A 27,101-nucleotide genomic window follows, 5' to 3' on the forward strand; every position below is an offset into this window, starting at 1 on the left:
AGGACAGCCGTTCACCTGTAGCCTATGCTCCTATTACGCCCTTAGTTCACTAACTGTTCAACTGTTAACTTAAATTATCATAGGTAAATATTCCAACTCCTCCGCTGCCTAGGGAGTTTTCCTTCAGATGGAATTCCAGCACAGTTCCTCGAGGTGTAGGATCGTATAGTCTGAATATGTTTTCGAAGGCCACATGTGTATTGGATATTTGAAAGCGGCTTAATTGAGGATATATCTGTCTACCACTTCAAGTTAGATTGCATTATACCTCAAGAACAATGAGGACCAACTGCACTCAAAGCTAACACCGGTGGGTCAGGATTACAAGACGCAGAAACACACCAGCACTCTGCCATGTCTATTACTGTCATTTTAAAGAAGATATATAATCTGCCAGGGAGATATGACAGAAAAGTGGAGTTGTCATTTAGAGGTAAGCGCTGGATATTGAGGAATAACTATATTGCCATATGATAAATATAGTCTATTCAGTTGGATAAAAATGTTTTGAATATATATTTTATATAAATCTTCTGGGAAACGATTGTTACTATTTTAAAACATTGTTTACGGTGCAGGATTTACTCACAAAACCAGGATCCTTCAGTGTGAGAATATAGCCATCTTCAATGAGGTAATTTCAGTTGTTTACGATTAACTTCAGTTCATTTATCCGCTGCCTTTTTTAAAGTTATGATAATCGCAACAGGATAGGCTATAACAAAAACAGCTAATATCTGAATTACTGTTCCAGTCATAAAAGATAATTAGGCTAGTAGCTGCTGCTTTTCAAAAGTTTGGGGTCAGTAGGCTACGAATCTGTTTTTGAAAGAAATCTCTTATGTTCACCAAGGCTTCACTTATTTTAGAAAAACAGTAATATATGACCTAGTATTACAATTTAAATTAACTTTTCTATTTTTATTTATGTTCAAATGTAATATTCCCGCTGTTACTCCAGTCTTCGGTGTCACGTGATCCTTCAGAAATCATGCTGGTTTGCTGCTCAAAAAGCATATTTTACAATTATTAATGTTGAAAACAGTTGTCCAGCTTATATTTTTGTGGAGGCCGTGATCATGTTTCCAGGATCTTTTGATGTTCAATAGAACAGCAGAATTATTTGAATAAAAATATTACTTATGTAAACAATTTTTTAATGTAATGATCCAAGCTTTTGAGCTGGAGCACAGTGAGCACAGATTTATAACAGAGCAGGTGCTTTAAAGGGTTAGTTTACCCCAAAATGGAAATTCTGTCATCAATAACTCAACGTTCCAAACCCGTAAGATATTAGTTCATCTCCGGGAACACAAATCAAGATATTTTTTATGAGATTTGAGCTCTTTCTGTCCCTTTAATACTTTGTAAATAAAGTGGTAAATTACGTTTTTTTTCTTGCTTCGCTTCATAAAAATGAGGTTAAACCACGGGAGTCACGTGGATGACTTTATTGATGTCTTTACTACCTTTCTGGTGCTTGAAAGTGGTAGTTGCCTGTTGACAATGGAGGGACAGAACGCTCTTAGATTTCACTAAAAAGATCTTCATTTGTGTTCCGAAGATGAACTAAAGTTTTACGGGTTTGGAACGACATGAGGGTGAGTAATTAATGACAGAATTTTCATTTTGGGATGAACTATCCCTTTACCCAGCTTCACTTTTTATGTAATTTTTGCCGTTTTTATACATGGTAAATGTATATAATATTAGGTGGAAAAGCTGGAAAAGCAACAAATGTAGCTGCTCATTGTTATATAAGTTGAAATCAGTGTTTGGTGGTTGTGTATGTTGGGAGGAGATCTTCATGCTAACCACACCTTTAGTGGTTGGTTACAATGACAGAAGGGACTTGAACATTTTCAGAGTCTTGTAAACAGCCACATCTATGAGCTCAGATACAGTAATGAAATTAAAATATTTGTCTAGAGGTATGTCACAAGGTTATCCTTTACCTTAAGCTAACAGATATTAGAAAAGTGGGAAGGACAAGAAAGAAAAGCTGTTCAGCCTGAGTGAAGATAAATCATGTTGAACATGCTTTATGAAGAGGAAGTCTTTGGGGTTTTCATTTATGAGAAATGCAGTGACTGTAAAAGAGGGAGAGATCTAACACGAACCTTTACAAACGTGTGTCAGGAGAGATCTAAGACAGACAACATGCTGTTCGTTGGAACTTTCTATTCATACGACACATCACAAATGTTGATAAGTTGAGCAAAAAAAATTTCTAAAGGATCATGCGACACTAAAAACTGGATTAATAATGCTGAGAATTCAGCTTTTCCATCACAGTAATTAATTACATTTTATAAATATATTAAAATAGAAAACTTAATTTTAAACTACATCTTATCTCCATATATGAGCAAGCTGTAGCTGATAGATACAGATCCATAATCATGAGGAGTTGAACATCTGAAGGAAATTTTTAGCCTGTGTGGAATAAATAAACATGTTTGGTATTGTTTATGTATGTGACTTTAGCACTTCAGATGGCCTCACTATGGGAAGGTTGAGAGGGATGAAGTGCTGTCAATCAGTGTCTACAACTGCAGTAAGATGTTCAGCAACAGGTCAGAACAGTATTCATTATATATAAGACAAGAGGGAAATGAACTGAATGATTAATAAGAAATAGTATTAGAAAATTTGGTATAATAAGAGTGTGTGTGTGCACAGATTGCTGGGGAAGCTGGTGATCAACCTGCAGCATGTGGTGTCTGTGGGACAGCTGCTTCTCCGTGAGTCTCTAACAGACAGTCAGCACAGTCTTACTGATGTGAGTTGCGAACACACTCCTCACTCCTTTAACATCCATTAAACAAAGACACTTCATGATATTGTAACATTGGTGTGGTGAAAGATTATTGAAACATTCTAGATGTTCATATGTTGTAGTTAGGTTTTGTGTTGTCATGTGACGATGGGTTTTCTGGAGTAGATCTACATTGAGCTGGAGGTGAAGTACAGTCCTCTTCAGGGGGCCGCAGGGGGGTGGGACAGTGAGGACTTCATCAGAGAAGAGGACAGTGATGGGTAAACTAGGACATCCTTCCATCATCCCTTTCTTCCATTCCATCTTTCTTTGTAAGATATTTCCTTTCTCTGTTTATTTTCATCCATTCTTCCTTTCTTCTATCCATTCTTCATTCCTTCTGTCCATCCTTCCTTCCATCTTTTTTGACTTCCTTTGTCCCCATCCATTCATCCACCTGTCCCTTCTTTCATCCATTTTCCCTTCCTTCATTACTTCCACTTTTTTAATCCATTATGTTTTCCTTCCTTCTTTTTCCATCCATCCATCCCTTTTTCTTCCATTTTCCCTTCCTTCATTGCTTCCAATGCTTTTATCCATTATACCATTTTCCTTCCTTCATTTTTCCATTAATTCATCCATCCATCCTTTTGTCCTACATTCCTTCTATTTCTTTTCATTCATTCCTTTCTTCAGTCCTTCCCTCCTTCCATTCATTTTCCCTTCTTTCATTACTTCCCCTCCTTCTGTCCATCCATTCTAACTTTTTCCTTCCTACCTTCTTTTTCCTTTCATCCATCCATTTCCTCCAGTTTTCCTTTCCTTCAGCTTTACCTTCTATCTAATCTTACTTTCTTTCTTCTGTCTATCCATTCTTCCTTCTGTCGTTTCTTCCATCCTTTCATCTATTCTTTCATCCTTTCATCTATTCTTTCTTTTTACCTACCTTCCTTCCTTACATTTTTCCTTCCTTCTTTCCACCCATATTTAATTTCTTTGTACTTTCTTCCTTCTTTTCCATCCATCCATCCATTCATCTCATTTTCTCTATTCTATTTCAGCTCAGAGCTTGTCATCAGAAACACAGGTTTTACGGAACCAAGGTAGGACATCTTCTGTATGATCCACTATACATTTTCATACACTTTATTGATGTATTTACACTGATATTTTCAATAATTTGCAGTTCTTCAGACGGCCTGCGTCCTCAGCAGCTGGACCGTGAAACCAGGATGATTGGTCGGGGGCTTTTGAAAACTGATGACGAGAACGGAGACGAAGATGATGACAATGACTATGATGATGATTATGACTTTGCAGATATTGAATGTGCAAATGTGACATTCACTCCCATTTTGAGGTGCGTTTCAATTACCTTTTAATGTAATAATTACACTACAATAGTATGAAGCCTATTTTATTGTGTTGCAGTGTAACACAATACATTACACATTGCATAACTAAAAATGACCCATCATGTAATTCTCATATTTGAAATCTAATCTGAGAATGTAACAAGTTTGATAAATAACACTGACTCACTGCTTTGTTGATGTGTGTAGTCGTTGCAGGGCCATAGCAAAACATGAGCTTGCCATCACACCTAAAGTGAAGTCTTTCCAGGTAAAACAATCCAATGAGGAAAACATACTTATTTCATATGCAAGTAATTGTTTACCACATAACTGACACTATTTGATGAGTATCTACTAGGGTTAAAGCTACACTGTGTCATTTTTTAAGTTGATTCTTTGCAAAAAACACTTTATTCTTTCAAAATGATATGTACTCATTAATGTGTAGTTACTTATACCAACTAATCAAGTATTCTCGTAAGTGTAGAATCTGCCATTTAGAATACATACGAGTGAGTCACTCGAATGGCGGCAGCCATGTTGCGCCTCCATCTTGAAAATACATTAGCCAAAGAGGGACATACCTGGAAATTCAAGCTTCGCCTTTCGCGTTTTGACACTCAGTGGCACCGTGACGAATGCGAGGGGGAGATTACTCGCGACTGCCGGCAGATTTGAAATAATACGGCCACCGTAAGAGTTAAAACGCCCTCGGAATGGGAGGGGCTAGAGAGTAATATTCAGTTGGTAGTCATAAACAATTTCACCGCTAGATGGGAGAAAATCCTACACAGTGTAACTTTAAGTCTTCTATTGCACTCTTTTTTCCCCTCAGGTGAATGTAAATGTGATTGAAGCTCAGAAACTGGTAGGGGTGAACATCAACCCAGCAGTGTATGTGACTATTGGGGATGAGAAAAGGCACACAGCTACTCAGAAGTCAACCAATTGTCCATTTTACAATGAGGTAACTGCTTGCAAAGAACTCAGCTTTAAGGCCCGTTTACACCAAGAGCGATAATAACTCATTATAAATATAAAGGTCAAGGTCAAGTTTGTTTATATAGCACCTTAAAACAACATGAAAACTGACCAAAGTGCTGCACAACTGTCATAACAAAATATCATCCTACAATAAAAGCATTATAAAAACAAAAAAGATTTGAAATAAGCCTACTATTAAAATAAATAAAAAGAAAAGCAGATCAGAAAATTACAGGATTAATACAAAACATCACCAAACAAATAAAAATACGATTAAAACTAAAGGTGTTATCGAGTTAAGCATAAGCCTGAGAATTTTTTTAAAGAGATAATTTAAATGTAGATTACAAAGGGGATGATCTGATGGAAAAAGGTAAGGAGTTCCAGGGCTTTGGACCAAGAACTGTCACCTTTAGTGAGTTTAGCCGAGATTTTGGAACAGTCAATAACAGCTGGGAGGAGGATCTGAGCATTTTCTCGGGAGAGTAGGAATAAAGAAGATCTGAAATATAAGTATGAGTAGGACCATGAAGTGCTTTGAATACAAATTCTAAAACTTTAAAATCAACTCTAAATTGAACAGGTAACCAATGAAGTGAGGTAACCTGTGTCAGAGAGTAACCAACTAACACAGGCATCACACATGCTCCCTCTTTTTTGTCAAAAACCGAGTAGCGGCATTCAGTAGGCTACTAGTTGTAGGCGCGAGAGTGAGGACTGATTAATTCCAGCGTAAAGAGCATTACAGTAATTTAGATGAATGCATGAATAACAGTCTCCAGATCATTAAAACTAAGATCATTTTTAAAAGAATAGCAGTCCACACCACAACTATAACGGTAACTTCACAGAGACGATACTGTTGGAATCACTTTAAGGTGGATTTTTTCCATCTAATGATTAATGAACGATAAAATCATTGACAACCAATCAGAATCCACCCTGCTTTAAAGAGCTCGAACATTTAAAGCGGCAGAAGACAAAACTGCAACGTGCGTAGTATAAACAGAATTATATCGTCAGGTGGTGTGGATGCTAATATAGTTATCGTTATAGTTAGCATAGTTATATCGTTCTTGGTGTGAAAGGGCCTTTAAGCATCTAAAGCTTTGAGCATCTCTCTTGATTGTTTTGTTTATCTTTTTTTCTTTCAGAACTTCATGTTTGAATTCCTAGATACACAAGATGTGCTCTTTGATAAAGTGATTCAAATTTCGGTAAGTATTCCCAGAGACACTATAGAGACATACAAACATAAAGGATTATTTGGTGTAACCAAATGTAGTCAGGTTCAGTCAGTCATAATAAACTATTTTTGACATGAATTAAAGGTACACTGTGTAATTTTGGGCCCTCTAGTGGTTAAAACAAAACTGCATGCATTTTGCGGAAGAACATGTTTTGGTTGTGCTTCAGCTATGTGTGACTGTGCCGATGAATATGGTTCGTGGCACAGGTGTTTAGATGCAAAGGATCTGTTCAATAAAATACCCTACTCATCTGTTGAGTAATATGTGGCACCTTTTCAAACGCCAACATTTCAAATCCCTCAGTTCTTGTAATCTCCGAAAAAAGCCAAGCCAGTGTTGATTCTTGTTTTATGTCGAATTCTCATTTTGCCAGCAGAATCTCCTCTGTTCAGCGTTTTATTAAATGGGTGATTCCCCTGAGGTTCGATATTTAGCATGCTCCATGTCAACTTTTCTCGCTCGTTGTGACAACTTTTCTCTATTTATGGATTTGACGAGACACGCTTAGACGAGTGATGTATGTTGGCTACATAATTTCCTGCGAAAACCATCCAGGTCTAAAATATAAACACTTTTAATAGACTTAAGGGCCCTACACACCGGGACGAATATCGGCGCGCGTTATTCGCCAGTGTTTTTCAACGCGTTTTTTGTGTTCACACCCAAGCGATTTTCGCTGACGATGAGCCGAGTGAACATGCAAATTCATTCCCTGACATTAGATGGCGCTTAATGTAAAACAGAAATACTCCATAACAGTTCTCTTTTATCAAGATTTTTGTAGTCGCTGTCGCGTTTGTCATATAGTTCTTTATGTTCCGACACCAACGAGACCAGCAGCTCTACAATCATCTTCCTCGTCTTATTTCTTCCCGGCAGTGTAGACGCTACTTGGTGTATATCTTCTTCGCCGTTAGGTATGTGTGCTCGGCAAGACCGTTTTGTGTTTGAGCACCCCCAAGTTGTGTTTTACTGTAACTTCAGAAGCTCCAGACACATGAACAAAAGCGCCAATCTCATTGGTCGGATAGTTTTTGACGCGGTGCGTCAAACCAAAAAAACGAACCCGAGGCGTTTTTAAAAAAATGACGCTTTTACGCGTGCCGTTTTTCGCGCCGGTGTGCACACTCACATTGGCGCCCTTTGTTTAGTCACGAGGCGTTAAACGTCGGCGAATATCGCGCACGAAATTCGTCCCGGTGTGAACAGGCCTTTACCATTGTGAATCATGGTAAGACAAAAACACGTTTTGGAAGAAGTATTGACAGTATTTTAGCTATATGTGTGTTGTATGTATCATGGCTATTTTCTTTTATTTTAGGTGGTTCATAAGAAAATCCTTGCCTTTTTGATGAGCCACATAGGAACCTTTAAGATCGACATCAGCACTGTGCATCAGCAGCCAGGTAGCATGACGCTTTAGCAATAAAGGCGCTATATGTAAGATTTTTCATGTATTAGTCTCATTTTGTTGTAAATGTGTGAACAGCTTGGAACGAAACTTAAAAAACGAGACCTTACTTCCTAGGTTTTCTATGAAAGCCAGCAGACTGATTTTTACGTGAAGGACTTTTATATGACATTTTTGCCAGGGAAATCAAAAGGAAGTGACGTTTTTGCATGCACTCGAAACCCTCTTTTACGTTCTATGACACATGAAACTAATTATGTTCATGATAATGCCAAAAGAGCTATTCTGTACTGCAATGTTTCTGAATTCTACATGAAGCCCCTTTAATATTTATATAAACCCAGCTTAAGAAACAATAAATTCTGATTGCAATCTTTGATACACAGAGCCAAAATGAACAATACAGGCTTAGAGTTCATTGCATTGGTAAAACATTCCCTAGACATTTTAATGGTGATAATTAACTCATCGCCAGTGGTGAAAAAGAATGATTATAGGTTGACTTAGAAACTGCAGTCATTACAACAACTTAACACAGCCAATATATTTCACAGATCACCGTTTCTACCAGAAATGGGCTCCGCTTACTGACCCAAAAGATACCCGCTCGGGAATTAAAGGCTATGTGAAGTGCACAGTGAGTGTGGTAATGAAAGGAGACCCTATGGGCATGGTCAGTCTGGCACCAGCTGGCAGCCAGAATGATGACATTGAAAAGTAAGAGCTTGCCTTATGTTACATGGCAGTTCTTCTCTTCTTCTCTTATGAACCCATTCCCACTAAAATAAACATTAATATTAGATGTTTGGTTCTTTGGCCATTGGCATCAGTGTGTTCAATTGATACTTTTCAGCAGCTGAAACCTAAAAGTTTTTGGTATATTTTCATGTGACATGTAGGAACCTTCTCCTTCCAAAGAGGATGCCATCAGAACGTCCTTGGGCAAAGTTTGTCCTGAAGATCTTCAGAGCTGAAGGCCTACCCAGCATGAACTCTGGTTTCATGGGGAAGATAATGAGAGACAAGAAGGTTTTCCTTGACCCTTATGTTCAGGTCACGTTCGCAGGACAGCAGGTGATTTTCTTTCCATGTAACTTTGAATAAGACAATTTGTTCCGAGTATTTCTAACACAGAAGGTTTAAACCAGAAGAACTGAAAGTCTTTGTCACGATATGTTTGCTTAAACTCTTTCTTTGATATATGCCTTGACAGTACTATTTATACAGTCAAATTATCTAAATAAATAACAATTTTGTTTCTTTTCCTTATGATGTTCTGTTCTGTTCTGTCTTATGTAAAATAACACTTTTGTCAAATGACACATACACACACACACACATCCACCCACCCTGACAGTGCTTTTGTTTGTTAAATGGGCTGAGGTGTTCAGTATTTGAACTGTTCTAAGAGTATTGCCACACAGGGTGTTGGCAAATATTTCTGCTCAAAATAAATTGCTATGATGTCAGAGCATGTCTTATGTAAAAAAATAAATAAAATAAATAAATAAAATAAGTGGATTCAGAGGCCCAATCTAAACTCTCTGTTCCCATCAAACAAACACGTTAGTCTACATATAGTTTTTTTTAAATAAATTCAGTCAGTTTTTAACTATAGTAGAATACTCCTAAAAAAATGCATGGAAAATAATATGTTAACATGTTTGATAGGGGGAAACGTCAGTAGATAGTAACACCAATGCTCCTGAGTGGAATGAACAAATATCCTTCATTGAGCAGTTTCCTCCTCTTGCTCGGCGGATCAAGATCCAGATCCTTGATGATGCCAACATTGGAGATGTGGCTGTGGCAACACACTTCCTGGACCTTCTTCAAATCTCCAATCCCAACCGAAATGGTCAGTTTTAATACTGAATACTGCAAGTTTAAATGGATAGTCTACCGGAAATAGTTAAATCTGTCATCATTTACTCACCCTCATGTTGTTCTAAACCTGTATGACTTTTTTTCTTCTTTGGAACAATATATATGTATATTATAGAATTTTGGTAAACAAACAATTTCGTTCCCACTGACTTCCATTGTATGGTAAAAAAAAATAGGGAAAAAAACATTATTTTGTTACCAACATTCTTCAAAATATCTTCTTTTGTGTTCCACTGAAGAAAGTCAGTCATAGAGGTTTGGAATGGCATGAGGGTGAATAAATGATGACAAAATTATGATCTATCCCTTTAAGTCCAAATTTGTTTTTGAATCCCTCAGTCATGTATCCGCATCCTCGTTTTAACATTTAGGTGCCTTCTGGTTACCTCAGTTTTTTACCTCTTGTTGAACAACTTCTACTTTATTATACCTTTTGCAACCTACTCCATGTCTTTCCTTCATCAGGTTTCAATCCTACTTTTGGCCCAGCTTGGGTCAATCTCTACGGCTCTCCTCAAAACTCCACGCTGAGAGACATCCACAGGGATCTTAATGAAGGTCTGAGTGAAGGGATCTTCTACAGGGGCAGAATGCTGCTCTCGCTGAGTGTGGAGGTTTATTCCTCCCCTACGGCTGTGGTGACGGAGAGTAAGACTGCTGCTAATGTGAAGAGCTCAATCAGCAGGCTTAATCTTAAACGCAAGAGCCGAAAGTCCAAGAAAAATAAAACAGCAGGCAAAGAAGGTAGTAAAACGAAATAGTAAAATAAATATATGCACACTATGTATGGTGAAGTTTGCAATTTCTTTGCCTTGGTGGCGCTAAAAGGGATCTGTTTATTTGAGCATCCTTAATAGGCCAGACATAACAACATTAGCTCAGCCAATGGAGTGAGTTTTGGGGCGGGGCTACCTGTTTGTTCGAACAATTTCAGGGGCCGGTTGCATAAACCGCTAAGACTACTCTTACGAGTTAGACATACATTTTTTTTCTTTAAGACTGTTCATAGCTTTTTTTTTAGTTGGTTACATAAAAATGTAGATTAGCCCCAGACTAACTGATAGTGGGTCACACTAGAACTTTAGACACTGTCTTAACATAATAGCTATGTTTATGCAGCCACCCCCAGATGTCGGAAGTGTCTGAAACTTGTTTGTCACTTACTTTTAATGTCAATGTGTAATGTAAACTTAATTCACATATTAGAATTATGCATTCATATACACACAAACATGTATCAAAGATGCTCTAACACTGTAATCATTGACTAGAGGATGATTTTATTCAGCAGTGCAGAGTCCCAGTGGGCCTGGCGAGGAATCTGAAGATAGTGGCGCTGAGGTACCAACTACCGTCACAGTGGAAGTGGAAGATGTTCACCCTCTTCCTGAGGTCAGTGACCAAGTTTGCCTGGTAGGAAAAGATAAACTGTCTTTCATATAGTATTTCAGATTATACAAGTTAGTTATGGTCTTTGAATTTGATTGGCCAAGTGGAGTTGCAAGACAACACCCTAACAGGCTACGTGGGGAGTTTTCAGTAACTCGTTATAGCAGGAGGTGGTCACAAGTCTTTATGAGTGAGTCAACAAATAATTCACTCTATTGATTCTTTCAAAACACTGATTCATTTGCAAGAAAAGCAAATGCTGCATCCCAGTTTGCCTACTTATACTATGCCCTACAAGTATGTACTCTTTTTATGATGAAAAAGTACATACTTTTGAGTGTGTAGCAAAAAAGTAGGCAAACTTTACATACTACTTCATCATAACTGTGTCTTTAATGGACAGCTGTCACATAGTTACGTGCATCCTGTCACTGTTTAAACTGCTCTGTCAATCATCTTGTCGCAGTTAAAATCCTCAAAAATTTAATCGACAGTGTATCTGCTTTTTCTAATGTAGAATTTCACTGGAGAGAAGGATGAATTTTTGTTGTTTGCGTCCTTCTTTGAAGTTACAATGATAGATCCTATTATTGGCATCAAACCTGTCACCTTTGAGCTCTCTATTGGTAAGACTGGACTTTTTAATATCATATTGCCACTTAATATAAACAACTATTTGAGTACAGGCCACTTATGCAACAGTGCACTTCAAATCTTATTGAAATTGGTTATTATAGTATTATTTATTTACCTATTATAGCATTTATTAATATTTTGAAGTAGCTTTTGTTTTTATATTTTCAGTATGTTAAAGTTTTAGTAATTATATGTGCTTTGTCATTTTTATTAGTTTTTTTAAAATATATCTGTATAGCTTTTTATATATATATATATATATATATATATTTATATATATATATATATATATATATATATATATATATATATATATATATATATATATATATAAATTTTAGTACTCCAATTAAAATTTATTTTATTTCAGTTAGTTGCATGGCAAGTTTTTTAAGTTAAAGGCTATATTTATATTTTATTTTATTTCAGCTTTATTTCAATTAATGAAATTAATTAAAGAAAAAGATGTTTAATATATATAGTTTTACTTAACAAGAACAACGCTGCTTCACAGGGAACTATGGGAAAACTGCAGACGTGGTAGTGAAGTCCAGCAAGAGTGGTAGTCTGGAGAATCTGGCTGAGGACAGACAGCCGCTGCTTGAATCAGATGATGAGCTGGAGAGAGGTCAACTTCTGAACCCTGGGCCTCAAGACAGATCTGTCACGGCACCCAGGAGACCACAGCCCACTGAATATGACGGGTGAAATGACATCCTCAAGGCTGACAGTTTATAATCATGTGGAGTGCAGTAGGATTATGGAGGAATAACTAAAAATATCATTATTTTTCTCGTTCAGATCATTTAGTTGCATTCCCTTGTTCCGAGAGAAACCATGCGTCTTTGTGTGGAGCAACTTTGAGGATCACACTTTCCGATTCCACAACAGCAACTGGTTGTGCAAGATGGCTGACCGACTGGTGAGTGCAGATATTGAATACTCTGTCTTTAATTATCTGGATTACAAATATGGTACTTTAAAATGCTAAATTACTCCCCTCATCCTTTTCACTCATTTGTTGGAATCATGTAAGTTTGAATTATGTCCTATATTCTTCAAGGAATATGGCATTGATGAAGTGGAGATGCTGTTGAAAAGATCAAAAATCAAGGCTAAAGAACGTTTGGTGGATGTCGTGCTGGAATTCTTTTCCACTTGCAAGTAGGACACATTTGCATGACAATTGTATTGAGTCCATTGTAGCCGTTTCTTACATAGCACATTATGGATAATAGAAAACCTTTTCTCATCGGCTCTCAGGCAGTACATCAGTAACTTAGACAGGAAGAGAAATGCGCGTCAAAACACCCTGGATAAGTGCCGTGTGGGGCTCATCAAAAGGAACATTGTAAGTAAATTGTATTGGTTTTGGTATTATGTGGTTGAGTTGCACTAACAGTCTTCATTGAAAATGTCATATGAATTGTCTTATTTCGCAGGTTTTGCTGGCCAAACAGATCCTGAGAGTCAAAAAGAGAGTCACCAGAAATACAGTTAAAGACAGACTAGTAGATCTCAAGAATATTGCAAAGAGGCTCCGCTTTCTGGCCCTAGAAGTAATGCTATCAATATGCTGTATATTAATGTTTACCTTACACACACACACACACACACACACACAATTGTTTTGCCAGCAGAACTGTATATAAGTGTGTTTGTATTCTCATATGTCAGCCTCAGAGCACACTACCTGATGTATTTTTATGGATGATGAGTGGAGGAAGGCGAGTGGCCTATGCCAGGATCCCAGCACCCTCCATCCTCTTTTCACTGGTGGAAGAGGAGAAGGGTAAAGACTGTGGGAAAATCACTGCTGTGTACATGAAGGTGAATTCCTATATTATATTGCAACATTTTGTTCTGTCCAAAACAATTTATTACTTGTTACCTAAAATAAAACTGGCATGAAATAGTTTGGTAAATGAAAGGGGTTTCTTTAACCTCAGATGAATAAAATGTAGTGAATTATTGGATTTGAGCGATTTGTTGTTTTCCCTAAAAATATTTAAAATATTTATATATGTGTGGCTTACTTTTTATACTTTTCATTCTGTAGACCCCTGGAGGGCCAGTGGGGGAAATCTTCGCCAAACTGGAAGTCTATATGTGGCTTGGTATCACAAAGTACGCAAAAAACTATGTCACTAGCCTTCCAGCAGAGTTTAGACCCATTTATGAAGAGGCGACATTGGGCACATTGATTCCCCGTAACTTGCCTCCTACCAAATTAGCAGTGGAAGGTACTTTCTCCCAATACAAACATCTCTGATATTCTCCATAATTGTCTCGGGCTCCTTTGAAAACCAATATATTTCCATTTGGATGACATTTGGATTCACTTTCATGAAAAATACCATACCTCCCTTGTCCTTTCATCCAGACAGTCGTTATTTCCAGTTACGTGCTCACATTTATCAGGCACGTGGCATCATTGCAGCTGATGACAATGGACTGTCCGACCCCTTCACCAAGGTTGTGTTCAACACTCAGTGTCAGGTCACACGGGTGGGTCTCATATATGAACACATAAGTTAATTTTGTTCTATGTCCTCAATAAAAAGCAATGGATATGAAAAGCACTATATGAAAACTAACTTTTATTCAGTTCGCAAGAGATGTATTGGTCATTTATGACAGGTCCATTAAGTCCAATAGGATCTGAATGGGCATATACATTTATCATTCAGCCTGTATTGATTGCAATTTTGTGTCTCAGGGATTGTTAAAAGATTGTATGGTTTGTAGGTGATGGAAGAAACTCTGTCCCCGACATGGTGTGAGTTACTCCTCTATGATCAGGTTCTGATGGAGGGCAGTAAGGACGAGTACAGAGAAGACCCTCCTGTGGTCATCATCAACATCTATGACTACAACAAACTAGTGAGTGACACTTTTCAATGCATTCAAATGCTTTGAAATGCTATAATCTGTGAATCACCTATAAATGTCACGCAAAAAATTCTAAACAGTGTAGTTAAACAAGAGCATAGATTTGGTTTTAACACCGGTAAGAACATCTGTTTAAATCAGTTAAATTCTTATTTTGTTTGTTCCTGTTTAGGAAGTTTATTTATATTTATGAATAGTCTTCAAAACTCTTAGCTGCATAACTGGATGTCAGACTTATGAATATTTATGACACAGTATCATTTATTTGATTCATGTGTGGTATGTTTCAATGTTACAACAGGGCAGTCCACAAGACCTTGGTCGTGCATTTGCGAAGCCAGAGCTGAAGTTTGTGGAAGAGCCATATAAAAAGCCCCAGCTGCAGTTTTTTGAGATCACAAAAGGCAAAAGCAAAGCTGGTGAAATTTTGGCTGCTCTTGAGCTAATTGAGTTGGATTACTCTGGCTTTGGAGAGGTGGGACCCCTGTTTTTTCTCATTAATTTCACTGCAAAAGACAGTGAATAGAGTATCTTGCTTTGCGCACACATTCACACGAATTGTGTGTTGGAGAACAGCTTTATTCAGCTGAATGGATAGAAAGGGATGTGCGCACACACACACACACACACACACACGTTTTCAATTTAAAATAACTGTTTTATGGAAATCTTGATACATTTTTCTCAGAATTCTTTGATGCATGAAACATTCTAAAGAGCAGCATTTATTTGAAATAGAAATATGTTGTCTTCCCTGTCAATTTTGATCTAATACATCAATATTAATACATCCTAGCTGAAAAAAAAGTATTAATTTCTTTAAAAAATCTAAAAGAACCCAAACTTTTGAACAGTATATATTCAGTACATATTTTACCAGAAGATAAAGACGACTTGTAGTCAATTCTGCTGCTAAATTCACCTCCACCTCTATTTACAACAGAAAGTGTCAAAAAAGCCTTTTAAATGTCATGTATGTGTGTTCTGAATCACTCTCAGCCAACTCTGCCACTGGATGTTGATCCCAAAGAACCACAGTACATTGAAGAAGAATGCCATTATATCATTCCTGAGGGAGTGCGACCCATGCTGAGGCAATACAGAATAGAGGTACAAAGGCACAACCTTGAACAGAAATAAACTGAATCAAAAGCACAGTTGTATTTAACATCAACATTTAAAGGTCTTAAATGCACAATAACGAATTGATTTATCACATAAAACAGATGTGTTCATAAATCAATCCCCAAGAGAGCCTTTAAAATAACAGCAAAAGTTTGCCAGCTGACTAGTTTGGTACGTGCACTACAGTGTTTTGTACTCAAACCCTTAAACGGCAGGTGCTGTACTGGGGCCTGAGGGACCTGAAAAGGGTCAACCTATTTGAAGTGGAGCGGCCTCAAGTGAGGATGGAGTGTGCGGGCAAGATGATCGAGTCGGAGGAAATTCAGAGCTACAAGCTCAACCCTAACTTCAATGATGTGGTTAAACACTTTGATGTTGTAAGACTCCCTCTTATTAAAGTATTAGACCTTATCTTAAGAGCTGTGTTAAGAACATACTTTCCATACGAGCTTTGATCACATATACTGTCTCAGAATTACAAAGCAAAGCTGGTTAGATTCTGGCTGCTGTTGAGTTCTTTTAATTTGATAGTCTTATGTCTTACTCAGAATGATTCATTGCACAATATGTTGCCCTGTCTTTGTTAGTTGTAGGTTTTTATTTGCGATTGCTTGGTGATGCCTTTTACAAACACCAAAGCAATAATATGATTTTATGATAGACAAATATTAAATATTTAAACATTTTAAATATACGACATATTAAATATTTGATGAAGGTGATTTAATATTAATCATCTACTGCTTACTTTTATTATCACAATTGCACAATATCTCATAACTGGTCATGTGTCCTCAGGAACTTCCAGAGCTTGTCTACCTGCATCCTCCTCTTACTATCTTCATTATGGAGCAGAGGGCGTTTGGGAGGATGGTCCTGGTGGGAACTCACGTGGTTCAAAACCTTGTGCAATTTGGGCCCAGGGACCAAGAGGAGTGGAAAGATGAGGAGGAGGAGCCTGAGGGTATGGAACCTTATATAGCTCATATGCTTGTGGTTTAAAGGCCAAAATGAAAGCATCTGCTGTGTACATAAATATTTTACATTTAAAAGTCCACCAGACTCTTATGCTGTATAAAAAAATAGGATGACATGAAACATTGTTGAAATGAGAAAAGACAGTGACCACACTCTTATATTGCTTGTTTAAGGAACATGTTTTGTTTACATTTTTTTCATTTTTTTTTTACATATTCAGTCATTCATGTTTTTGATAACATCAAGAATTACTTGCAACGAATTGCAAAATATAGGTCATAAGACTCATAAGACAGCGCTTTCACTTGTCTCTATATTGAGATTTGCTAATTTCTTGTAATGTTTGTAAAGACAGATTATTGCTCCTTTTTTCAGAACAACCGCTTTTTTGCATTCATAATTATATTCTTTTCTACCCGAACAATAAACAATGAAGGTTTTTAAATAAGGTGTTTAAATGACGTACAATTTCCATTTTTAAATTACGTACATACTACCGTTCAAATCTTTGAGGACAGTAAGATTATTTTCTCAAAGTAAATTAATACCTTTATTCAGCAAGGATGCATTAAATTGATCAAGTGACAGTAAAAATTATATTTTATTTTATTTATTTATTTTAATTTTATTTTGCTATAGTTATAAAGATATTTATAATATTATAATTTCCATTTCAAATAAATTTATTTTTTATGGTTTCATGAGAACCAATTCAGCATATTAAACTGATTTAAGTTATGGCTTCTAAAAATTCAGCTTTGTCATCACGGGAATACATTACATAAATATATTAAAATAGAAAACAGCTATTTATGTACTGAACCTAGACTTTTTTTAACTGTAGTGTACATAATTGGAGGATGACCACATTTTCATTAAAATAATACCTTCACAACGAAAGTTGGTGATTGACGTTGACGTCTGAATATGGCAAATTCCTAATCATTCTCTCATGACTTTAGAGAAAAAGCCTCCCAAGAAGATCACTCCACTAAACACGGTGATCACCATGGATTTGGGAGTACTTGCACTGAAGCATTCCAAAATTCCTATCAACCCTCTCAACTTAGTCACAGTAAGTTCCACTGTCCTTATTTTTTAGTCCATAAGAGTGACCACTTTCTTCAGTGTTCCTCAAATTTCTACTCACCATATGTGCAAAATTGTCTTAAAATGATATCTGCCATCTTCCACCAGTTTTCAGAGGTTTTGCAAGCACTTTTATTCAGCCACATACAGCTGCCTTGTGGTCATGGGGTATCTAGTCTGGGTGTGATGACGTTAGCTGGCTGCATTGGGGTGTTTGAAATAGCTCCTAATGAGTACTTAGCGCACATGTTTTTAACCATCAACAGTCTGCCGTTATTAAATGTGAAGCCCTTTGCACCCATTAACCTGTTGATTATGGTGTGAATCTGCTGGTTTGTTGAGCGCAGTGAAGTGTGTTCCTGTGGCAGTTTGAGCTCCTGCTGTTAGATCACTCTGATTAATTGGCCAGCCACTGCCTAGCCAAGACCCCTGCTGACATCCAAATGGGAGGCTTTTAATCATGAGTGTGTGTGTTTGGCTTTTAAAAATCTGTGTTCATAGTTAGTGCGTTAAGGCCTGTTCACAAATTAAAACCATGGAAGGACACGAGGGTGAGTAAATGACATAATCTAAATTTTAAAATAAGTATTTGTGCAAAACTACATTTTCAGTCGCCAATCAAAAGGGTGATTAAAAAAGAGGAGGAGTTAGAGGAGGAGCCACCAGAAAAGGAGGAGCTTGATTGGTGGTCTAAATATTATGCGTCACTGGCTGAACTCGAAAAACAGGTGATAACTGATTTTGATAATAGGTTGTTTTAAATTGCGTGCCTTATTGTTTTCTTCAACATTTAAAAGTCTTGTGTCTCTTCTTCAGGAGGAGAAAGAGGATGACCTGGAAGATGGGCACGATGGAGGTATTTTAAATGCAAAGCATGATTTAATTGTGATCATCCCAACAACAAATTCCGACAAAGGCCTCAAAATGTATTTGAACACAGATACCACTTGGTTTGAGCTTTCTAATGTGACATTCATACATTTGACTGTGGCCTAAGTGACCAGACTCTACTTTAAGTAAAATGCTTTGGACTGAATTTATTTAAAAGCATCAATGTAATGTCACATTTTGCAGATGGAGCAGCACTGACCATTTCTGCGCTAGAGGCAGAGGAAGATGAGGCTGTGATTGAAATGGAGCCTCCTGCTCCAAAGAGGAAGAACATTGCCACCATAGAGGTTTGAAATATTCTTCAAACGGCAGTTCTTTTATCTGTTAAAATGTTTCAATGTGTTTACAGTGTTTTGTTTCCATTCTCAGACCAACCAAAACAATTTTCAGTATACATTTTCTGCCTTTTTTCTTTTCTTTTCTTTTTTTTTTTTATTCCCCAGCTTTACAAGTCTGAACTGGAAAATGAATTTAGTCAGTTCATGGATTGGTTGCACATATTTCCTGTCTACAAAGGCAAATCCAGCCTGGACGATGAAGAGGAAGATGAAAGTACGAGATATATGGGTAAATTTAAGGTAAGATGTATGTTTTGGCAAGCTCTTATGCCTTACATCAACAGTGTGACGGCATGCATGAAGGAAGTCGAGGATTAGAGGTTAAACCAGAGCTGTGCTTCATTGCAGGGATCGTTTCTGATATACCCCATCGCTCCCGAAGACGAGGACGCAGACTGTCAGATCACTAATGCGATTCCCAAAAATACACCCATCAAAGTCCTTGTGAGGGTGTATGTAATAAAAGTGAGTACATTTTTATTATTTATTTATTTATTTATTTCCAATTTACAAATTCTGAGTGGAAATAAACTTTTTAGATTTTCATAAAACCCACCCCTTTCTAAAAATCATTTACAAACTCACATTTAGATCTGTCACCATCCAATCAACAACCGATTCATAATGTGTGTCTCATTACGAAGGCTGCGTCCTCCGGAGATCGCATTTGTAGACTGCATACTTCATAAAGGATGTCTTATTTCAGAACAGTAACCAATATAAAATTGATAAAATATAATATAACCAATATAAAAATGATAAAATTAAAAACGCAGCCTTCTAAATGACACAGCTAACGAATTAAGTCCCACCAATAATCTGTTCCACTATGCTTTCTCGCAATACAGAAGATCTGTCGCTACTTCTGTTACATCGCAACTTTGTTTTTCACGATTTGCATCACCTTTTGAATTTTGCAATTAAATAATCCTGCATCACAATTATACAAGAACATACACACTGCATGCATCACGATTTGGTTTTCCATCATGACTCTGTAAGGATGGATTACCTGCAGGGGTTCAGGCTGCAAGACTGCCGAATGACTAAAGAAACTTTGTCAGCAAGATGGTAGAAAAATAGAGAGTAGAGAGTAAGAGAGAAAGAAAAGAGGAGGCAAAGAGAGAGGGCCCTAAGAAAGGGATCCAGAGAATCAGAAGAGCCAGAGCGTAAAAGAGACAGAGCAACAGTTACAATCTTCTTTTATCCTTTCCCTGACCATGTGGCTAAAACCCAAATGTGAGACATTCAAGCTGACCAATCAGATAATTACAACTTCCCCCATTGTACTAAAGGTGTGACAATTCATCGACCCCCAAAGTACACACATCTTGGCCTACAGGCCTTGATCACTATCAGCCCCTCTGTGCCTTTAGGAACTCCAAATGGTCATTGGGGAAAGAGGGGGTGGAAAACAGTAAAGCAAATGTCTTTGTTCATTTAAAATATCTTGGATTATTTTCTGAATGAACTTTTTCTGCTTCTTTTCCTTGTGGACCCCTAAGGCAACCAATCTGGCACCCACAGACCCAAATGGAAAGGCAGACCCCTATGTGGTGGTGAAAGTTGGCAAGCAGCAAATGGACAGCAAAGAGCGATACATTCCCAAACAACTGAACCCAGTGTTTGGAGAGTAAGTGCTGTCTATTCACAAAATGAATGGGAGAAACTATGGTAGCTAGAAGCTCCGCCTTTTAAGTTTAAAGATTAAAGAGCATTTTTAGTTTTAGTATTTTTCACTCTTGAAAGCACATGTATATTGGCAACTGAAAACTAGTTTGTGATATTGTTGTCAGAATTGTTTACTGATTTGATGTACTCCCCACAGAGTGTTCGAGCTGACTGTGTCCTTCCCCTTGGAGACAGAGCTCACGCTGTACGTGTTTGACCATGACCTTGTGGGCTCCGATGACCTGATTGGCGAGACCCACGTGGACCTGGAGAACCGTTTCTTCAGCCGCCACCGTGCCGGGTGTGGCCTGGCCCTTCATTATGATAAGTGGGTAATGGCTTTAGCCTGTTATGATGATGGTGATAATGATTATAATGATGATTAGTATTATTATCTTTGTCGTGGCCACTGCTGTCGTTGTCATTATTGTCTTCATCATCATCAGAATTTCTGAAAGCTCATCGACTGCTTTAAAGCTCATATTTGGAGTGCTCTCAGTTGATTGTTTGCAGCTGCAGCGTTTTAGACTGAGACAAATCAGGCAGTTTTGTGGCCTGATTTTCATTTGACTCTCTACAGGTTAAATCAGATTAGACTGTCTTGTGATTTCAGGGATGGCTATAATAAATGGAGAGATGCCAAGAAACCCACTGCGATATTATTGGAGCTCTGCCGCAAAAATGGGATTCCATCTCCAGAGTACCGGGAGTCTGAAATTAAAGTTCTCAACATGATCTTCAAAGTTCCCAATGAGGCTTTTCCAGAAGGTGGAAATGGCATTTTAATATTTTAATATTTTAAAATAAAGGTTATAAAGTACCTTCATGTAATACAAAAACAAACCTTTTGTTCAGTTTCCCTGTTTTCTGAAGAAAAGAAAATTTGAGTTTGGCTCAAAACAGATATACAGGGGCTATAAATAAAATATTCACATCCTTTTATTGTTTTACGACATTGAATCTGGATATTTGCCTTTTTATACTGATCAAAAGGAAAAATATTCTTTCATGTCAAAATGCTAATATTTTTGTAAATAACATTTTGTTTAATCTGTGTATTTGCCTTTTTATACTGATCAAAAACAATTATTTCATATCAAAATGCTAATATTTTTTGTAAATAACATTTAGTTTAATCTGGATATTTGCCATTTATACTGATCAAAAGAAAAATATTCTTTCATGTCAAAATGCTAAATGTGTGTGTATATATAAATAAATATATATTTATATATATATATATATTATATTTATATATATATTTTACAATATATATATATATATATATATATATATATATATATATGTTGCATTTGCATATTTAATCATGCACCCATAAACACCATGTTGGATGTATCTGTTTATGGATAACAGATTATTAAAATGAGAATTTGGTGCTGCAGAATTGCTGAAGAAGAATAAGAAGACAGAAGAAGACTATGCAGAGCTGGATGAGCATAAAGCTCTGAATGTCCTTCAGCGCTGGAAGGAGATGAGAGAGTTCTGTGAGGGAGCGTGTCCTCTGGTTCCTGAGCATGTGGAGGTCCGCTCTCTGCTTAACGCGGAAAAGCCTGGCCTTCCTCAGGTCAGACTCCATCACACACAGTGACTTGTTAACAATCTTAGTCAAGACAGTTAGCCTGGGTCAAATCTTCACTTACACTATTCAAAGTTAAAGCTGTAGTTAGGAATGTGGTGCGACATGCACAGAAGTTCGAGGTTGATTGGTGGCGATTTCCATTGTTAATCCCCCCCATTTTTAGTTTTTCGTCTTGGATCTGATATACTCCAATTAAATTTGTATTTCATCAAATCAAATTACTATGTAGTTGCAACATAATCTCTTATGTCTTTGCCTTTCACCTAACAGGGTTACGTTCACATGTGGATTGACATGTTTCCTGTAGATGTACCTCCACCACCACCTGTTAATATCAAACCTAGACTTCCAGAGAGGTAATCAAGATGATATCACATTATACTGAAGCTATATATAGGCCTATGTACGTATATTTATAGTGACTCAAATTGAGCATCATGTTCAAGGGACACAATTTCACTCAAAAGACTAAATATAGAGAATTAAAGAAGGTTCCTTCCTACATCTCTCTCAAGAATAATCATTCTGCTCTTTTAATTTACATCTTGCTGATGTGCTATATTTATTTAATGAGAGAATATTTAACCCTCTGTCTCTAGTTATGAGCTGCGTGTGATCATCTGGAATACTGACGATGTTGTACTGGATGATGTCAATCCTTTCACTGGAGAGCCATCAAGTGACATCTATGTTAAAGGGTAAGAATGCACAAGATTATATTGCACAATTATATTCCATAAAAACTAACACTACCGTTCAAAAGTTCGGGGTCAGTAGATGTATGTTAAAAACGATTTCTATTTCAAATAAATGCTGTTGTTTTGAGCTTTCTTTTCATCAAAAATCTTGAAAAAAAATGCATCACAGTTTCCACACAAATATTAAGCAGCGCAACCTTTTTTTCCTGTAGTTTTGGATTTTTTGATCAAATAGATACAGCCTTGATAAGAGACTTGTTTACCTGAAACACTAGTGTATAATAAAATAAATATTAAATAATTCGAATTATAATGTTTGTAATGTTTCTTTACAATTACGTACATAAACAAAATATATGTCCTTATGCATGTGCATTTATGTGTATTACATTCACCAGCTGGATTAAAGGTCTGGAAGATGAGAAACAGGAGACGGACGTGCATTTTAACTCCCTCACTGGTGAAGGCAACTTCAACTGGCGCTTTGTCTTCAACTTTGACTATCTTCCCACGGAGAAGGAGGTCATCTACAAGAAGAAGGAGTCCCTGTTCTCCCTTGAGGAGACTGAGTTCCGCCAGCCGGCTGCTCTGGTACTGCAGGTCTGGGATTATGACCGCATCGGTTCCAATGACTTCTTGGGTTAGTGGTTTTAGTCACTGGTCATGTATGAAATCTACTTACATTTTCTAGTTAGTCAGTAAAAACATGAATTCCTTTCCAACTGTTGCGGCTAGGATCCATAGAGTTGCGTCTCAGCGATATGGTCCGTGCAGCAAAATCATCAGAGCAATGCAGCATCACGATGGCCAAAGACAAGGCCGGCCCTCGCTTCTCCATCTTCCGCAGCAAGAGGATGAAGGGCTGGTGGCCGCTCATCAAACTAAAGAGCCAGGAGGACATCGAAAGAGAGGAGAGAGAGGCAGAACAAGAGAAGAAAAACAAGAAGAAAAAAAAAAAGTCCAGTAAGCGTAGCAAAATGAAACCAGAAGATCTGCAATTTGTGGACAACAGTGGAAACACCTTCCTCTTAATGGTACAATCACTTCTTTAGTGCTCCAACATTGAGTACAATGAATGTAGTAGCACACTTGTTTACTTTGTAAAGGTAGACTCAAACCCTTCATTCATTTATGTGGTTTGCAGGGTAAAGTAGAGGCAGAGTTCCAATTAGTGCCAGCTGAGGAAGCCGAGAAGAACCCTGTGGGAAAAGCACGCAAAGAACCCGAACCTCTGGACAAACCAAAGTAAGGGACCAAAATGCATTTATTTCATCATTTCAAGTTTGCATATTTTTATTTTAATTGTGTGCTTGCTAAAATGTGCTACGTAAATACGATTTTTTTTTGTCCCCTTAAGCCGTCCTAAGACTTCCTTCAACTGGTTTGTGAACCCCTTGAAGACCTTTGTGTTCTTCATCTGGAAGAAATACAAGAAGTACATCATTGCTTTGCTCATTCTGGTTATCCTGGGGATTTTCCTCTTCCTCATCCTCTACACCATGCCTTCACACATCAGCCAGCTAATTGTTAATGGATGAGAAGGTGGAAATGCATAGAAATGCATGGATCAACAGGGGAAGTAATGATACGCATGTGTACATAGCCATTATTTGCTTTTAATGGGAAATACATAAGCAGTAATATCTAGAATAGCACTTTAACAATAAAAACAATTGCCTGTCAATTCTATTTAAAGCTTTATGGTTCATTTAATGTGCACTACTGTAAGTACGTTTTTTTTTTAAATAAATCAATACTTTAATTACATCAAGCATGCATTAAATTGATCACTTTTACATTGTTACAGAAGATTTCTGTTGATTCTCTATCAAAAGTTAATCACAGTTTTCACAGAAATATTAAGCAACACAACTGTTATTGTGTACATGTGACACTGGAGAATGGATTAATGATGCTGAAAATTCAGCATTGTCATCACAGGAATAAATTACATTTTAAAATAGAAAATAGTTATTTTAAATAGTAATACTATTTCACATCCACAACATATATTTTTGATCAAATATATACAGCCTGAGCATAAGAGACTAATTTCCAATCATGCTGCTGCTTTTTAATGTAGTAATTGTAATATATATGTATATATGAATATATTATGGGAATGTTAGAACAATTAAGGGATTTGATAATAAATAACTGTTATAGATAGTACAGGTTGTTTAAGAAAACATTGTAAGTTGCATAAATAAAATTATATTGTGATGATCAGTTTATTCCATTTACTAGCATTGTATTGAATGAATGCTGTATGTGGTCTTCAATTTGACTGAAAAAAGGCATGGAAAATGTAGACACGAAAAATATTGCCTCTCTTAGGAAAAATTTGGATTTAACAAATGGATTTAGCCATTTGCGGTTCATGACAGAAGCCTTAGCAGAAGATTTGTTAAATGAAAAGACATCCAAACTGGTGACAGTACTGCTTCCATGACACTGCTGCTCAGTTTAATGGATGAGATGAGATGAGATGACTAATGGAAGCTAACATCCATAGAAAAATGCATCCTGGAACAGGCTTCCAGCATCTTTAAAAAAATAAAATAATAATTCTGGTTATTTAGTTGCCCTGTTCTGTAGACCTTATTCTGTTTTTGTCATGCAAAGTAATAATATAAAATATGATACCATGTGCTTTAATAATAGTAAATTATGTGTTTGACTATCTTCCCTCTAACACAGCACTCTGGGCTGATCTTGCAGTACATGATCTAAACCCATTCGTGAGATAATTGCCTCTGAAATAGCGAAGGGTAATTATATAGAATATACCAGTGAAGCTTGACTGTCACATGGGAATATAACTAAAAACTGGCAGCTAATGGACATGCAAATGATCACTTGATAATAACCACGGTTTCCATGGTTATGCTCCTGAACTGAACTGTGTGATGGATCTATCATCAGCATACCTCAATATAATGGACAAGATGTAACAAAAAATTACCAAGAAGTCACCTTGAAATCAATTTTTATGGAATATTGCAGTATTTATTATAATTAACTCATCCGGGCTCCTAATTATTATTACTATTTAATTAATTTGCCCTCGTAATTACACTGTAAAAAAAAGTGTAAGTACTATAAGTAAAAATGTATGATTACAATTAAAATTGTAACACTTACACTTAAACAAATAAATATTTACACTGTAACAAACATATAATTAAACTTAACACACTGTAACAAATGTATAAGTATATTTTAAAAATATATAACTGTAAAAATATATTACTTTAAAAACTTATAATTACACTTACAAACTTATATTTACACTATAAAAATTATAATTACACTGTAACAAATGTATAATTACACTGTAACAAATGTATAATTACACTGTAACAAATGTATTATGACACTTTTATAAAAGTATAATTACACTATCAAATAATAACAAATTATAAATGTATAATTACACTTAATACACTGAAAACGTATTACGCTGTAACACAAGTATAATTACTCTATAATAAACGTATAACTACACAATTTTATAATTATGCTCTAACAAATGTTTAATTATACAGTAAAAATTATAATTAAACTGTTACACTAACGAATGTGTAAATAAACAACAAATGTATAATTACACTTTAACAAACGTATAATTACATTGTATCAAATGTATATTTACACATTAACAAACTAAATTACACGGTAAATTGTGTAATTACACTAACAAATGTATAATTACACAATGTATACACACTAATAAATGTATTATTACACTATAACAAAGTTACAATATACAATGTGTAAATACACTGTAATAAATGTATAATTAAAAGTAATAGAGATTAAATTAGGCAATGTGTAATTACACTGTAATAAATGTATAATTATGCAATGTGTAATTATACTGTACTAAAGGTATAATTACACTGTAATAAATATATAATTACACAATGTGTAATTGCACTGTAATAAATATGTAATGTGTAATTACGCTGTAATAAATATATAACGCAATTTATTATTACACTGTAATAAATGTATAATTACACTTTAATAAAGGTACAATTACACAATGTATTATTACACTGTAATAATGTATAATTAAACTGTAATAAATGTATAATTACACTGTAATAAAGGTGTACTTACACATTTATTAATACACTGTAATAA

General features: G+C 36.3%; 1 protein-coding gene across 1 annotated transcript; it reads left to right on the plus strand.

The window, feature by feature from the left end:
• The first annotated feature begins 145 nt into the window (after positions 1 to 145).
• fer1l4 (fer-1 like family member 4) lies at positions 146 to 25,182 on the plus strand. Its single transcript, XM_079857782.1, has 46 exons — positions 146 to 433; positions 579 to 634; positions 2,488 to 2,576; positions 2,683 to 2,782; positions 2,945 to 3,039; positions 3,820 to 3,861; positions 3,945 to 4,118; positions 4,321 to 4,381; positions 4,949 to 5,080; positions 6,252 to 6,314; positions 7,669 to 7,753; positions 8,313 to 8,475; positions 8,658 to 8,832; positions 9,430 to 9,616; positions 10,111 to 10,389; positions 10,934 to 11,037; positions 11,552 to 11,660; positions 12,185 to 12,374; positions 12,472 to 12,592; positions 12,734 to 12,834; positions 12,934 to 13,021; positions 13,113 to 13,229; positions 13,348 to 13,500; positions 13,730 to 13,913; positions 14,054 to 14,178; positions 14,419 to 14,553; positions 14,864 to 15,037; positions 15,562 to 15,672; positions 15,903 to 16,064; positions 16,486 to 16,651; positions 17,628 to 17,740; positions 18,366 to 18,482; positions 18,571 to 18,610; positions 18,829 to 18,932; positions 19,089 to 19,223; positions 19,332 to 19,448; positions 20,489 to 20,616; positions 20,812 to 20,982; positions 21,268 to 21,422; positions 22,058 to 22,239; positions 22,525 to 22,610; positions 22,854 to 22,952; positions 23,351 to 23,592; positions 23,688 to 23,986; positions 24,097 to 24,197; positions 24,310 to 25,182. The coding sequence occupies exons 1-46, from the start codon at positions 355 to 357 to the stop codon at positions 24,488 to 24,490; spliced, it is 6,090 nt and encodes a 2,029-aa protein (XP_079713908.1). The 5' UTR covers positions 146 to 354; the 3' UTR covers positions 24,491 to 25,182.
• Positions 25,183 to 27,101: the final 1,919 nt, after the last annotated feature.

This window comes from Squalius cephalus (genome assembly GCF_949319135.1).
Source record: "Squalius cephalus genome assembly, chromosome: 22".
NCBI lineage: Eukaryota > Metazoa > Chordata > Actinopteri > Cypriniformes > Leuciscidae > Squalius > Squalius cephalus.

Coding starts and splice junctions, on each gene's coding strand:
- fer1l4 (XM_079857782.1), top strand. CDS start 355: ATGTCTATTACTGTCATTTTAAAGAAGATATATAATCTGCCAGGGAGA. Junction 14,179..14,418: donor CTCAGTGTCAGGTCACACGG/GTGGGTCTCATA, acceptor TATGGTTTGTAG/GTGATGGAAGAAACTCTGTC. Junction 23,987..24,096: donor GAAACACCTTCCTCTTAATG/GTACAATCACTT, acceptor TGTGGTTTGCAG/GGTAAAGTAGAGGCAGAGTT.